The sequence below is a fragment of the Clupea harengus genome, chromosome 17, assembly GCF_900700415.2.
Source record: "Clupea harengus chromosome 17, Ch_v2.0.2, whole genome shotgun sequence".
Classification (NCBI taxonomy): Eukaryota; Metazoa; Chordata; class Actinopteri; order Clupeiformes; family Clupeidae; genus Clupea; species Clupea harengus.
In genome coordinates this window covers 10,128,727-10,144,078 of record NC_045168.1, presented here as the reverse complement: position 1 = coordinate 10,144,078, position 15,352 = coordinate 10,128,727, and the positions used below count along the sequence as shown (strand labels likewise).

At 42.9% G+C, this 15,352-nt stretch overlaps 1 protein-coding gene across 1 annotated transcript; it reads left to right on the top strand.

Moving 5' to 3' along the window:
- Positions 1-2,607: 2,607 nt before the first annotated feature.
- Positions 2,608-14,695, top strand: cnn3a (calponin 3, acidic a). Its single transcript, XM_012815213.3, has 7 exons — positions 2,608-2,860; positions 10,846-10,967; positions 12,116-12,182; positions 12,518-12,655; positions 12,802-12,918; positions 13,065-13,211; positions 13,439-14,695. The coding sequence occupies exons 1-7, from the start codon at positions 2,804-2,806 to the stop codon at positions 13,778-13,780; spliced, it is 990 nt and encodes a 329-aa protein (XP_012670667.1). The 5' UTR covers positions 2,608-2,803; the 3' UTR covers positions 13,781-14,695.
- The last annotated feature ends 657 nt before the right edge of the window (positions 14,696-15,352 follow it).

The window sequence follows — 15,352 nt, the reverse complement described above, 5'->3', positions numbered from 1 at the left end:
AATAATTGAGATGTTTTGTTTTACAACAGCAATAAGAGGTTAAGAGGGGGCTTTCTTTCGGGGGTGAGGAAGGAAAACCATGGATTTGCAGAAAGAAGGGCTATTTTTGGGCCTTATCTTTGCACACCAGGCGAGGCCACACAAGCAGCTGTTACGGGCGATGCAGAGAGTGTGATGTTCATGACGAGTTAGTTTTCATGATGACTGTATAGCTTATGCAACTTATCCTCCTCCACAGTCCCTGCGTCAGCTTTAAACGTCGGTGAAATTTTACCTTAGCACTCACTCATCCATTGCAATGGCAATTAATTCACTCTTGTAAGCCAGTTACAAGAGTACACATTATGACTTCACAGTTGAATTTCACCCAATAGTTCCACTGAAAAGTCCCTGAACGTCACACATAAAGTCTAATATGAAATCCAGACAGTGCTGTGGTTTTTCTGCAGAGAGGCAGAAATGAAGGGGGTGGAGGGAGAATATTTCACTGGGTACTGAGCAGCAAAAACAGATATTGTCTCGATTTTATACCACTCCAGCTCTCGGTCTCTAAAACAATAGATCCCTCCCAGCTTTGGATTTACGAATCCTTCAAGATGGAGGACCGGGCCGAACTGGACCACTGCTTGCGTCTGTCCCTGGTCTCTGTTGGCGGATGGCTTGGTGTTGTTATTGGCAGCCTGTCCGCAACCGACCCGATGCAAAGTCAACGACCGGCAGAGCGACGCTGAAGAGAAGAAGCAGGCCTCCGCTGTGGCTCAGCTCCAGCCCTGGGGGTAAACTGATCTGACTGGAGGAGGGGGTGGAGGTAGGGGGATTTGGTGAGACAGGCAGAGGGATGCTTTTAAAGTCCCTCCTGCCTGGACATTACCGGCTCCAACAGGAGCAGCCAAGCCTATAGTGAGTGCCTGTGGCTTCATCAGCTATCGCCTGCGCTTTCACTTAAGGGATAGTCATGTGTCTGTGTCATTATTGCACAGGGCAGTGAATGTCCAGAGGTAGTGTAGTGCTCTGAAATTGTCTTAATTACACCACTGGATCCTTGTGGGTGTTGAGACAACCAGTGAACTGGACAGTCCTGTAAGGCAGGCACACAGAACTGCCATAGGTGTTCCCCGCACAGCTTTCCAATCCCAGGTGCGGCGTTGTCTATAACTCACCACAGATCTTTTTCAACACTTTCTTGTGAAATGGGAGCCCCTGAGCAGACGTCTTCTCAGACATGACCCTCATCATTCTAGGCGTGTCTTGCATGGTGATCCCATGATCTAGTCTTGTGGGGAAAGGAATGGTGTAGGAGAGCAGGTTGTAGGGGTTAAGAGGGTCAGGGTTTAGGGTAATAACTGGCGTTTTGGCAGGAGGGTCACTAGGAGGTTAACGAATGCGTTTTAAGAGCTCATTGCTCACTCTTGACCTATTACTCTTAGGGTTAACTCCCACAAGTGAGGAACAGGTTTTGTGTAGATAAATAATTGCAGATTCTTCAAGTAAACCATGCACCCCATTTGAGAATTGTTTTCTATCAGTGACCATTACAGAATGTCATTTTATTTTTACTTTTAACAATTTTATATTTTATGGTATAAAGCTAAAAGCCAGCACATCTTGTCATGGAAATACACACCCATCCAACACAGATAACCAAATCAGCTAATGAAGAGGGAAGGGATAGGGGGAAGCTCCCATAAAACTCCCACTATCCCGACCCTTGTCCTCAAACCCAGGCTCACAGCCACTATTGACCGACATAGTTTGAAACAGTGTTCCTCTATTTAGCCAGAGAGGGTTGAGTGGCTTGGGAGAGATAAGTATCAGTGCTAACAGACCCCTCCTCTCTGTTGTATTGTGTGGCTTCTTCGTGCCCTTGGACCTCCTCTCTTCAACCTTGGCTGTCTGAGACTGAGGACTGTGACAGCAGAGTCAGCGTTTTGTACCTGCGAGAGAGCCATTACTGTAAGATGTTGATTAAATACTGTGCATGGACCATTGCCAAGGTGGAATTTATTTGGTGTGTTCATTATCCAGAAGCCAACTGAGCTAGTGACAAATAGCCAGATATTGCGAGGTAGACATTTCAGTCCGCAGTGTTTCTTCAATAGCAGGCAATATTCACGAAACATTTGATGGTATTGAGTAGGTAGCCTTTGTTATGAATTGCTTTTAATTGTTAACCTGGACCTTCAGAATTGTGTAGTCTTATCAACAAAATGTAGGGAGAAAGAGACAGGGGGAAAGGAGAACCAAATAGGCTATATGAAACATTGTAAGGCACTAGTTTATTTAACTATAAAATTGCATGAAATATATAGTTATATAAAGTACTACACATCAACGGCAGGTTATCAATGCATTTTAACACTCCCCCGACATACTGCCATTTGATTTCATTATTGTTTTTGATAGTATTCACTCCACCAGTGAGTGGTCGGAATACATTTTAGGCTGTTTTGTAGTATTTCATGTTTGCTAAGAACCACACTTTCACTGCAGCGCTCAGTAGTCTAACAATGGGAAGAGGGTATGTAAAATACGCGGCTGTGATTGGTCCGCAAAGAGCCGTGAGTCGTCTTGCGAATTTTTTTTCCACACAAAATGAGCTATTGGAGCGAGAAGTTTCAGAGTTCACGCAGCCATTCTCTAAACTCCATTGACGGACCGACACGCACGGATTTTGGTTCTTCTGTCTGGACTGTACGACACCCGGGACACCGGATTCACATCACTGTTTCAAACCTTGATACTTTGTTGCTACTTTGTAGCTACAGACACTTTTAACTATAAACTTTCCCAAAACTAAAAAAACATGACCCAGTTCAACAAGGGACCAGCCTACGGATTATCCGCAGAAGTTAAAAGCAAGGTAAAGAAAATGTGAACGTATAGACACACATTCACGATGTGTTTAATTTAGCCAACATTTTGTTTTCTGTAAGGTTGTGTGAATTTTATTTTCGATGTCCTAACCGACTAAAGTTGAGTCCAATACAGAACTCAATCATTCTTAAGCAGTCAGTAGCAAATAACCTAGCCAGCATCTGTTGAACTGCCAACAACTACGTGATTCAAAACAACAACAGGGATAGCTATTTTCAACATTTAGCTTATTCAAGCTATACCTGGGTAGCAGTCTGTCGCTGGTGAAGGGATCCCACTATAATTTTGCTGAGATGGTTCTGCAGAACAGCATAAGATACAACATAGGCCTACTACCATGTATTGTTTATCATAAGCAAAACGTGCTGGTTACTTTTGGAAACGTTGGCCATCTATTTGCGCTATTCGTTAAATATCTGTCCAATGAAGTCGATGTGGATGTGGGGGGGGGGGCACATTTTCTAAGATCCCCTCCAAGGTCCGTCATTTTTTATTACATTTTTTGGCTCTTGGCTTAAGTGGTCATCTCTAAATCTTCCATGAAGATGAACCAAAATGTTTTTTCTAAATGAAGAACTTTTTTCTGTCATCATTTGAATGAAGTGGCTGGAGGATTCTAGTCAACCTCTTTGAAAACTGTGTGATTTAAACTACGTGAAACGAAAGCCAAGTGCAACTCATTGTTATCCCGGTTTCTGGGAGGAGCCGAGCCAAGTAGCCTAATGCATGCGAGGCATAACAGCAAGCTGTTGGGACACATGTGGCTGTTAGGGCGTTTTATTTAAAATATATCTTTGATTATTCATGTGTGCGAAAAGTCAAGGAACTGATTTAAAAAAAAAAATGATAGGCGATATCTAGGCATACCAGATAGTAGGGAAAAAAAACTTCAATCGCAGCTAGGACAATGCATGCCCTATCCCAAATCGCGTGGCGCCCCCAACCATTCTTAAATTAAATCAGAAGAGGTTTCTTTCAGCTTTTGAACTTACCTTCCGACTAGGCATTAGTTACCTCTGCTCTGGAGTTAAATTATAACGCAAACTCTGAGAATGGAATTCCGATCCAGTTAAAATTGTAAGAGCATGACATCATCGGTTATCCGATGGAAGTGGGCAGGACTAGTGTTAAATGAATGGTGAACCGACTGAACCGAACTGAACTGAACTGACTGCATAAAAGTTAATTTCATCCACATCCAGTTCAAAAGAGTTTATATGCTTTTATACAAATGGAATTTGGCTTTATTTTATGATCGAATTCTAAAGCTTTAGGAGGACAAATGCTTACCATGTGCATTGGGATGCAATGACCTACTAGAAAACATTGTAAATTAACAGATTAATCCTGGTCAAACCTGGAGCCATACCCTTAGTTGGGACGCTACAAGACCACTTGATTGAAATTACAGTTATTGTTTAAAATACTGAATGCTGCTGGAAGAAGATGATATCGTCCATCTTCATTATGCGTGTGCTACTTTTTAATCCTGCATAATTCTTCATGATTTGTGTGTTTGTGCTGATGTGACTGACACATGTGCATTCACTTTCCGTATAGTATGCATCCATTTTGTTTAATAACCTGTTGCATCTGTGATGCTCCTCAGATTTGTTCATAATCTGGAGTTTTATTTATCATATTATAGCTCCCTTTAAAACTTCTCTGAAGAGGCTTGTCATCTGGACAAAGTCTGCATATCCAGTGGGTAGCCTCTGGAAACTCACTTAAGCTGTGATTCTTTGGGTTTACCTCCTCTGATGGAGGATACCTGAGCCTGTGGCCAAAGCACAGCTGCCAAGTTTGGGCTCCAACTTCTCTTTGGGGGGCTTTGTTACATAACTCATTTAAAAGTTGGATGCCATTGTCATTGGGCACCATTTGGTCGGTTTCTATTGCGCTGTGCTTGCCTGAGTTGGCGTTTTTTGTTTCATGGCCCAACGACTATTGTTCACTTATTCCTCTCGTGTTTTAACTCGGTATAAAATCTGGCGCAATGCCGTGCACGTCTCAAACCGCCTTGTGTAAGAAAAGAAAAGAAAATCTGTACTCAGCCAAGAGGGTATTAAAATGAGAAATGATCAGCTCCTTTCCTAATATCAGTATGATTTTGAAGTATTCGCCATGATGGCTACCCGGGGACCGGGGCTTATTGGAAAACAAATATATTTCAATGTTTTTGACAGGGAAGTGGAACACATTGTGTTTTGTGTGTCGTTTTTTTTTTTCCGCTTGTATGACTTTGAACTCTACAGACTCTCCCATAACTGTCAGCATTAATTGACAGTCATTTAGTCAGCCTCGTTTAATTCCTCAAAGTGTGTCAGATGAGAATGTTAAGCTAAATTCGTTAAGGATCAACATGTTATGCTAATGGAAACCCTTCAGAGTTCTAGCCTTCAAGTCTTTATTTGTTTGTTATGTGCAAAATCATTTTATTTATCAATACGGCAGGATAGAATGAGAGAAAGTTAGACCTGATTGACTCTTGATACTTACCATGTCGGTGAAAATGTGTTTGTTGTATGATTACTTGACCAGTGGAGTGTGTATCTGGATATTAATCACCCAGTGAGGTGCTGCTCAGTTGTACTTAAGGGGGCTCGCACCTCTGCTAAAAATAAGTAGTTTTGCAGGCTCACATTGTTTGAGGGCTTCTTATTGGGTCAAGATGTTGGTCTTGTTTCTCAGCTTTGACGACTGAGTTATATATTTTAAAATACTCGTGGTTCCTTGGAAAGTTGTGGAATGAGGTCAGGAGTGTCATGTTTCCTTGTAAAACGTCAAGAGAATTGGAAAATATGAGGTTGATGAGGCTAGGCCGTGTCTCTGCACATATTTCACCCTATGTTTATGTAGTTCAATATATCAGTGTTGGGGAGGGCATGGTGTGATTCACTCCTTCAACATAATTCTACTGTGTCAGAAAGGTCCATTTTGTTTATGGCTAGTTGCCACAACTTTCCTTCACATGGAAAAATTATTCCGGGACAGCTGAGTTTTATAGACTTTGTCCATATCTGATGATTCCCTGATGACCACCTTTGCTAAACCGAATTTGTGCTTAATTTTAGACATCATCTTACAAGAGGTCTGGGGATGCATTGTTTTTCTTGCACAATGAGGGTCTTTGGAGTAACTGTTGGGTTTTACCCATTGTGGTTTCTGTTTGTCTTTGGGTGGGCGAGTTGTTGGCACAGCAGGGAAACAGAGCAAGGGATTGTACTGCATCTGAACCTTTTGTATTTCCCGGAAGAGGACTTGTTGCCAGTTAGTAGAATCCCACATTCAGGGGAAAAAAAACTCTTAATTCTTGCATGCTGACCATGTCAAATCCTATTTCGTATTTGATATGGCAACCTTTTAAGACTTTGCACCGGCTCAACCATTTTATATTTACAGTTTGTAGTCCTGCCAGTACTTTGATTGAATAATCAAAGGAAAGAAAAGTCACTTTGACAAAAAAAGGAAAAACAACGATTGAGCAATCCCTTGCAAGTCCTCTCTCATTTGTTTATAATAACCTTCTGGAGCAGGGCCAGGTCTGGGGGCTGCTGGCGCTGAACTCCCAGCAACATTTTGGAACGCTGAGGGTCCGGGGGTTGGGGGGGGGGGATTGGTTAAAGATACCTTGTGTTGTTTTTAGAACGTTTTTTTAATTTTTTTTTTTATTCTCTTTTTCACTAATCTGGGAAACTGTAACCAAGCGTAACCAGACCAGTTCTTGCTGGTTGATGTGACGCCTAAGCAAAATAATTTCTTGAATGGGCACTGAGGCATTTTCAGAGAAGACCACCTTTGCCAACGTTCAGTAATGTGAAAATAGATGGTGTGACCCTAGGTGAAGGTGGTGGTGGGTGGGTGTGTGTGTGTGTGTGTGTGTGTGTGCGCGCCGGGGGGGGGGGCTTCATTAGTAATGCCTGTAATGTGCTGACGAGTGAGATTTTCCCTGGATTGGTTCAGGGTGTGTACAGTACCAGGACTGTCTGTGAACTCTGTGCTGCCATTTTTGGGAAGAACAGGGACATCCTCTTCCTGGACCTATTGTTCAGTTGTCTTTTCCCCTCCTTTAGATATACCCACTGCAAAATGTCCATGAGTGTTAAACCTTGAAAGGATGCTCTTGAGGGCTTTGTTGACTTGTAGATCTTATCTGGTAGACACAGTGGTCTCTCTGGTATCAGTCTGCATATTGCAGAAAACTCTAGCACAAATCCTTATTGATTCGCAATCGTAAATTGGAAAACGGTTTGCAAAACTCATGGACGTGAAGCTTTATGTTGCACACTATATTTCCAGAGGATGTGTACATAAAAGAAGATGGCACTGTAAGTCATTGCTGAGAGATTGTTTTGGTTGTGTGATGTTGCCCAGGCTTCTCGGATCTTATGTAAACATTTCTAGTTCACTTCAGTTGTATAGTAGAGGCAATATCCTCACATGATGTGGTCTGTTGAGCATTGCTGGAGCTAACGCATGGTTAAATATTAATGAGCACCAGCTGGGCTAATTGTGCAAATGCAGTGCAACACTTGGTCACATGTGAGATTGAACACATGGATGATCAACATTCTAGTAGGCCACAATTTAGCTACAGTTTGTGTTGTTCTCTAAACAGCTAACTACTTCAGTTAGTTACTTCACTCGATCATGCATTTTCTCTTGCGCATTTCTCTCTCTCTCTCTCTCCTATGGTTGATGAGAACTCCACATTAAGGATTTTTAGAAGACTTATGATGGCTTCATTTTAAAAGGAATATTTATCCCGCTGAGAAACTGTCTAGACTTGCATGAAACCATTTACGAATTGTTCTCAAGGGTGAGATTATGCTCAACACAGTTGGTTGTGCCATGATTCTGTGACCTCCTCCTGGCCCTCATCCCCACTTCTCTCCAGATGTTTGCTTGGTTCAGGGACATCATCAGGAAACTGGTTCAGGGGTGGGGGCTTGTTGGAGGTTCCAGAAGTTTCCAGAGTGACTAAAATGTAAACTAGTCGTCTTCCCCCCCCCCCCCCCCCCCCCCCCCCTCCCCCACACACACGGATCTCTAACAACTCCATCAATATGAAGAGAGCTGGATCTCTTCTCCACAGCTCCCCCCTCTCCTGTGATTTTGGCAGTCTTCCCAGAGAATGACCGCTGAAAGAAGTGAAGAGAAGGCGAGGAAGAAGAAAAGAAAAGAGCGAGTGAGGAAGCAAAGCTCTACTCTCTAATCCGTCCCTCTCTTGAACAGTCCATCTGTACTTTCTGGTATTGGTCCCTGGCTTCAGTTTCATGAAGGTTACTGATTAATTCCTGCGCGATTACTCCAGAGATGGACGTCTGCGCAGCTCCCATAAACCAACCCCTTTCATATCTCCAGTGCCTCACTTCTTCCACTGACCTCATGTTTTGGAACAGCACTTCTCAGATTTGCCCTTTCTAAAGATGGTCGCCGCATTCAAGGCCTTGCCCTTTTCATGTAATTTTGTGAAGGGGGTTCATTGAACTGAATGCGGGGAAAGACCCCTCTGTGATCTGACCTCAAATTGCACAGAGGGACAGGGACACTATGTCCTGCATGCAACTATTCATTCCTTTTTTCTCTCCCCTATGGTGACCGTCACATTCCTGCTGACAGTGGTTTGATGTGGATGAGTGATTGACTGGAGTGGAACGAGTGTAGTTGCCCTTTTCTTTGTGTGGGGAGTGCAGGAGCATTCGACTCAACGTTTATGGGCCTTTGCTCCCTTTCAGGCCTGGATTGAGGCTTTTGTAAAGCTGTCACTACTCCTTTGTGAGAGTAGACGTGTAGAGCTTTTGTGTTTTACGAGTGTTAAGTGTGTCTGCCTGACATTGAACAATTTCTTTCTCCTTTCTCTGTCTGAGCAGCACTCCAGGGCTACGTGAATGATGTGGTGGCAATGAGCTAATATCGGCTCGTAGGGAGTGTGTTGGGTTTAGCGTATGCAAGCAGAGAAGCCAAACAATAAGCGGACTGTGAAATGGAGTAGCATCCAGATGTTTTCTCTCAGGCCTCCTCCTCCTCCTCCTCCATCTCCCTCTAGCTCTCCCTCTCTCCAGCTCTCTGTCTCTCTGATTCTCTCTCTAGCACTCTCTCCTGTGTGAGAATTGAGAGGAGTGTTTTACCTTGTGAAAAGACGGCGTGTTTCATGGTTTAATTTACAGTGGTGTGTGATCGTGGGTGTTGACTGCTGTTACAGAAAGTTCGGGGGGGGGGGGGGGGGGGATAGAGAGAGAGAGGAGGGAGGAAATGTCAAAATATCTATTAATGACTTTGCCGACATCAGATTGACTTAATGTTATCACTAATAGACTTTCGGTGTGTGTGTGTGTGTGTGTGTGTGTGTGTGTGCAACCGTCAGCACTGATAACAGCAACACTGAAAGCAATAACTTGGCAGCTTGTCCAAGGGCATGTGGCTGGTTCCATATTTAATGAGAATCCTGCTGATTATCATGTTATGGCTTCAAGGGGATTTGTGTTTGCGTGTGTGTGACCGTGAGAGAGATAGAGAGCGAGAGAAAGAAAGAAAGAAAGAAAGAAAGAGACACATTGGGCCTCTTTGTGCTCTACTTTCACACATGTTGCGGAGGTTTCTGTTTTCCAAAAGATTTTGTGTGGGAAGTTTTTATCTGCTCTCCAGCTCTCTGGTGCCCATCTTGATATCTTCATATCGCCATTCTCACTGACTGGCCTTCTCTCCTTCCGTCCAACACAGTAGAGAGGATTGGTCTCTTCCTGTGTGTTGTGATAACAAACGTCCATTTTTACAATAGTGCCAAGCAGGAAATACTATCTCATGACGCCCATCATCGAATCAACATTGATTCATGCAAGAAGAGTAGTATTTCTGAGACCTAAACATCTAGTCTAAACATATTCATTATCTGTTTATCTGACGTGTAGTGTGTAATTGTTTGAGGGTTTGCTGAGAGTCAGGGTGGCAGGTGTGGATAACTGGACACTCTATGATAATGAAGCTCTTCTATCTATCTAGGTGTCAGTGCCAGGAACACACACAGCGTTTTCCAGTATACTGTATACTGCAGGGCCTCTGTTATTTACAGCCCACCGTGTTTCCTGTGAAGGAACCTGGGAAACAGGAAGCTAATGTCACTGTCTGACTCACCAAAGGGATTGACCTTTTTTTTTTTTGTGGTGGTGGTGGTGTTGTTGTTGAACTGGGTTTCCAGTCCATGACATGGGACTCCTTGCTTCACATGAAACGGGCCGACCAGACAAAGCTTTTAGCCGTTATCATTTCGATCATCTCAAAGTTATTTTGAAAAGGCGTCGCTGCTTTTGTTCTTCTTTGTCCTCCCACATACGTTCCCATGGTTTTTTTTTTACAGTGAAAGAGGTTAAATGGTTACATAGTGTCTTATTGATGGTCATGCATTGAAATGAGCCCAGCAAGAAATGTGCGTTTAATACAACAAGTAAACACACAACATAGCGTACCCAAGTTGTTGTTGTTGTTGTTGTTGTTCTCCCCCCCCCCCCCCCCCCCCCCCTCCGGCCCCTCCTTTTCCCTCTCGTAAAGGCTCCCAGTCATCTGTGCCTCTGTCTCTGTTCCCGGGCAGTGAAATAACACTTTGCATCTGGTGTTAATTTGATTTGACACGGCCCAAGTGGAGGAACCCAAGGTCTCCTGATGAGGGCCTAATTATGTAATCAGGCCCCTCACGCTCTCGTCTGTAAAGAATCCCCCTCTGGCACGCCGCTCTCCTAGCAGTCACTCTCACATTTTTTCAGGACAGCTGAACCCCTGTTAAAAAAAACTATGACTCTGTTAATCTTCTTATCAATGGTTGGGTTTACTGTGCATGTGTAGAAAGGGGGGTTGTGCTAGGACCTTTATGAATGTCAGTTTGTTTTTGGTTGGGTTATTTATTATTATTATTTTTACTTTTTTTCAATTTTTGTATCTGTGTCATTTTGATTTGTCTCTTTTGTTCCCCAACAGATTGCGCAGAAGTATGACCTTCAGAAAGAGGAGGAGCTGCGCTTCTGGATTGAAGAGGTCACAGGCATGCCCATCGGAGACAACTTCCAGAAGGGCCTGAAGGATGGGGTCATCTTGTGCGAGTGAGTGTGTGTGTGTTTGTGTCATTGAGAAAGGGCGAGGGTTTCCTACTTCTTGGAAAATACGTCTTTATCGTATTCATGGGTGTTGTGTCTGTATGTATGGGTGGTGTTTTCCTGGTTCCTGTGTGTGTGTGTGTGTGTGTGTGTGTGTGTGTGTGTGTGTGTGTGTGTGTGTGTGTGTGTGTGTGTGTGTGTGTGTGTGTGTGTGTGTGTGTGTGTGCGCGCTCAGTTCCGGGAGACTGCAGCAGAGCTGACATGGTGACCTTGTGGGCGACCGTGTGTGCTGTCTGCCTGGTGTGTTGTGTAGGGGAGAGGGGCTGACTAAGGATTTATGGCCAAGCAATCAATTTAGCTTCAAATTGTTATTTAAAGTAAGAAAAAAGAACAATTTTAAACACAATTTCTATCTGTATTGATGATCATTTTGAGGCATCCCTGTGTATTGAGAACAAAAACAGACATTCAGTGGTGACCTTAAAATATAACTAATCAGCCAAATGAGGAGCATTGTGAAACTTCAAATATGAGATCAAATCCGAAATATAAGACTGTATAACCCTGCAATGAAATAACAACTAAGTTTTATTCCATTTCAAATCCAACTTTAGCCAAACTGCAAGGCTTTCCATTATCGAGACACGATCCATATGACTTGGCGTATGGTTTGTGTATGTATGTGCCACTGCATTATAACAAGGATACAACAAAATGTTCTTCCCTTTGGAATAATTCCCTTCTTTGTGACCGTCAATTATAATGGCCTTACATAACAAGCAATGTACTAATAATTTGCGAGGTGTACCTGTAGGTGTTGTTAAAGATGTTAGAAATGGAGCTGGAAATGAGTTGGTTTATCTTCTGTTGTTTTCATCCATTGCGATCGGAATAAAATAATTCCACATTGGGATTTAAGTACAGGGACATGCACCTAAACTGATGGAAGTGGTAATCGGGACCAGCCTACCTGAGCAGCACATGGAGATTATGAGTCACAAATCCAGAATGTTCTTTTAAAGTCATTGCCAGTTGCTGTGCTAGCTGAGAAGGATTGTGAATAATTGATGTATTAAATTGCTGTTAACCTGGTTTTTTTTAGGTCTGTAAGTACTGTTCATGGAAAGAATATGACCATGTTCTTTATCTTTCAGATTGATCAACAAACTACAGCCTGGCTCAATAAAGAAAATCAACCATTCACAGCTGAACTGGCACAAGGTAACAACTACTTAGCAATTTTCTTTTGCTAGGGGGGGTCTCCACATTGTGGAGTCTTGTAAAGGAATCGGGTTGTGCTCACGTGTTCCTTGGGCCGTACTGCTACAGAAATAGCTCTCTTTAACGTTTAATGACATTAAAGACCTGCAGCAACATGGTATGCCTTGGGAATAATCAGACCAATTCACTAGGCATTTTACCATTCTCACTAACAACAGCTTCTTTATCTGATTATTGCATTCTGATGGTGTTGCTGGAGAGAGAGAGAGCAAGAGTGAGAGGGCAAGTGAGAGGGGGGGAAATGATTTTCTCTGTTCCTTTTGTTCCCCCCTTAGCTGGAGAACCTTGGGAATTTCATCAAAGCCATATTAAATTATGGCTTGAAGCCCAACGATATCTTTGAAGCCAACGACCTCTTTGAAAATGGGAATCTGACTCAAGTCCAGACCACACTGCTTGCTCTGGCTAGTATGGTATGTATACCCCTCAGGTTCTTGGGTTAAGGAGGTTCCTGGACTGTTCTGTTAGTGTCGGGCCATTTAGTCCAAATACAATCGCAAAATCTCTTTTGCTCACTCTTCTGACTTGTTGTTGTTGTTGTTGTTGTTGTGTCTGCCAGGGAAAGACCAAAGGCATGGACTCAAAGTTTGACATTGGGGTGAAATACGCAGACAAACAAGCGCGGCATTTCGATGATGAGAAGATGAAGGCTGGCCAGTGTGTAATTGGACTACAGGTGACATTCCACACCTTTTTTAGTTATTTTAGTGTTTTCCTTTAAGATAAACAACTGGATACTGATCTATTTGGTCCTTACAAGTACTTCCTGTCTAATGATACTGCTATTGCTAATAATTATATCAATAATCATGTGGCTCACAGATGGGAACCAACAAGTGTGCAAGCCAGGCTGGCATGACTGCTTATGGGACTAGGAGACATCTGTACGACCCAAAGACACAGACGGACAAGCCTTATGACCAGACCACCATCAGCCTACAAATGGGCACCAACAAAGGAGCAAGTCAGGTACACACCGATTCCCTTCCCTGTGCGCTATGAGGGCATCACATGGCCCGCAAGTCAGAGTTTGTCAAAATCTTATCAGATGGGTCTCCAGTGGACTGTGTATGGAGACACCTCAGCCTCACACATTTTGACTATAATCATCTCGCTTTCTCTGTCTCTTTCTTTCTTTCTTTCTTTCTTTCTTTCTTTCTTTCTTTCTCTCTCTCTCTCTGTCTTTCTCTCTCCAGGCTGGCATGTCTGCCCCCGGGACCAGGCGGGACATCTTTGACAATAAGCATGCACAGCAGCCAGTGGACTCCTCCACCATCTCCCTTCAGATGGGCACAAACAAGGTGGCCTCCCAGAAGGGGATGAGCGTGTATGGGCTGGGCCGCCAGGTCTATGACCCCAAGTACTGCGCCCCGCCCACGGAGCCAGTCATCCACGCCAATGGCAGCCAGGGCACGGGCACCAACGGCTCGGAGATCAGCGACAGTGACTATCAGGCTGAGTACCAGGAGGAGGAGTACCAGGGCACCTACCATGATGAGTACAGCGGACACTACAATGACCAGGGCATCGACTATTAGACATGGCCACCCCACCGTTAGTCGAAGCAGTATTAACTAGTGTATTATCAACAGAGCAAGTCTTTTGCTATCCTCGCTAGTCTTCCTATATTTTTTTTTTTATCATTTGAAAATGTGGCCATTCAGGCATATATTGCCTGAATGAGTTTTCCCAGCCTTCCATTCGAGAGCACTTGGAACGGCAGTGCTTTGTTTGTTGGGGATTGTGTTAGAATGGCAAGATGGTGATTTCTGCCATTTAAAGATTGAGACCATTCCTTTTAATTTCTTTGTAATGTTTTTAAAATGTCTTATGAAGTATGGATTACTGTGAAGTCTCCCTTCCTTGCCAACTATGCAGCATCTGCTTCATGCAATAATTCTACCCTTTTTTTAAATGCCTGATGACTTTTTGTATCAAGATTTCAATATTTTAAAAAAGAAATCAGAATCATCAGTCTTAAGGTTTGGCAGCCATTTTGATTTGTCTGACATGTTTCCTCACTCTCTACTCCTTCCCGTCATGAACTGACATCAATCTTGGGGAAAGTAGACAAGAGTTGAGACCGGAAGACAACTTCTTGCATCATTCCATTTCTTTTTTACTTATTTTTCACATCACTGGAAGATCTCTTCTGACTTTCTTGATCGCTTTTCTTCTCTGAACTCACAAAAAGTGTGAGTACTTTGTTCTTTAAGAATACCTTCAGTAGACTGGATGACCAAAAAGTTTTTTTTCTTTTAAGTTTTCCTGCTTTTACTGCCTAGTTTTTTTTTATTATTATTTGTGCCATTATGTCATGTTTTAAAAAGAAGAGAAAAATCCGATGCACCCACTGTATTTATTATTGCCATGTCTCTCAGTATAAGCCTTTCCTCTGTCATATGGTTCTTTTGATGAATAAATTGTATGTTATAAATAAAGCCTTAAATGCCTTGGTTCTACAAGAATTTCTGTTCGCAGTTTACAATTACTAAAAAGAAAAAAGATTAACTCAAAAACAAATTATTTTGACATCCTAACCCTCAATCTGGTGTTTCCCTTCATAAAATCGTAATTGATTTTGATCTGAATTAAATGACATGCTTGCAGGAAGTATTTTTCCACCTTGTGATTCGGGTTGGCAGGAGGCTTCTGCCCTGCAGAGCAGAGCAGAGCTGAACCGAGTGAGACTTCTGATTGCATCAGCTGGCACTGACCTGCTTTATATGTTGGAACAGAGCATGGCTTCAGATGTGCCTATAATCTATTCATACAGGAAGATAGTGTCATAAATCTTTTTTTTTCTTCTTCGAGGCCATAGCCCTGGAGGACATTTCGGAGGGGATTTTTTTTTTTTTATTGAAAACTACCCTCCAGTCAATATCCCACAGTTTCTGGAAACGGTTATATAACCATGCTGAGTGGAAAACCAGAGCCGAGAGTGCGGCAACTCGGCGCAAAAAAGATGACTGACGAGAAAATTGTCTCTTGTTCTTCTACATGCATCATATGTAGACAGTTTATAGTATTTCTTTTTGTCATGATTTGTTGAAATTGTAGATGGGTGTTTTGATTTTTCTTCTTCTTGAGAGTGTATGCCTGTTCCTGCG

Coding starts and splice junctions, on each gene's coding strand:
- cnn3a (XM_012815213.3), top strand. CDS start 2,804: ATGACCCAGTTCAACAAGGGACCAGCCTACGGATTATCCGCAGAAGTT. Junction 10,968..12,115: donor GATGGGGTCATCTTGTGCGA/GTGAGTGTGTGT, acceptor TTTATCTTTCAG/ATTGATCAACAAACTACAGC. Junction 12,656..12,801: donor TGCTTGCTCTGGCTAGTATG/GTATGTATACCC, acceptor TGTGTCTGCCAG/GGAAAGACCAAAGGCATGGA.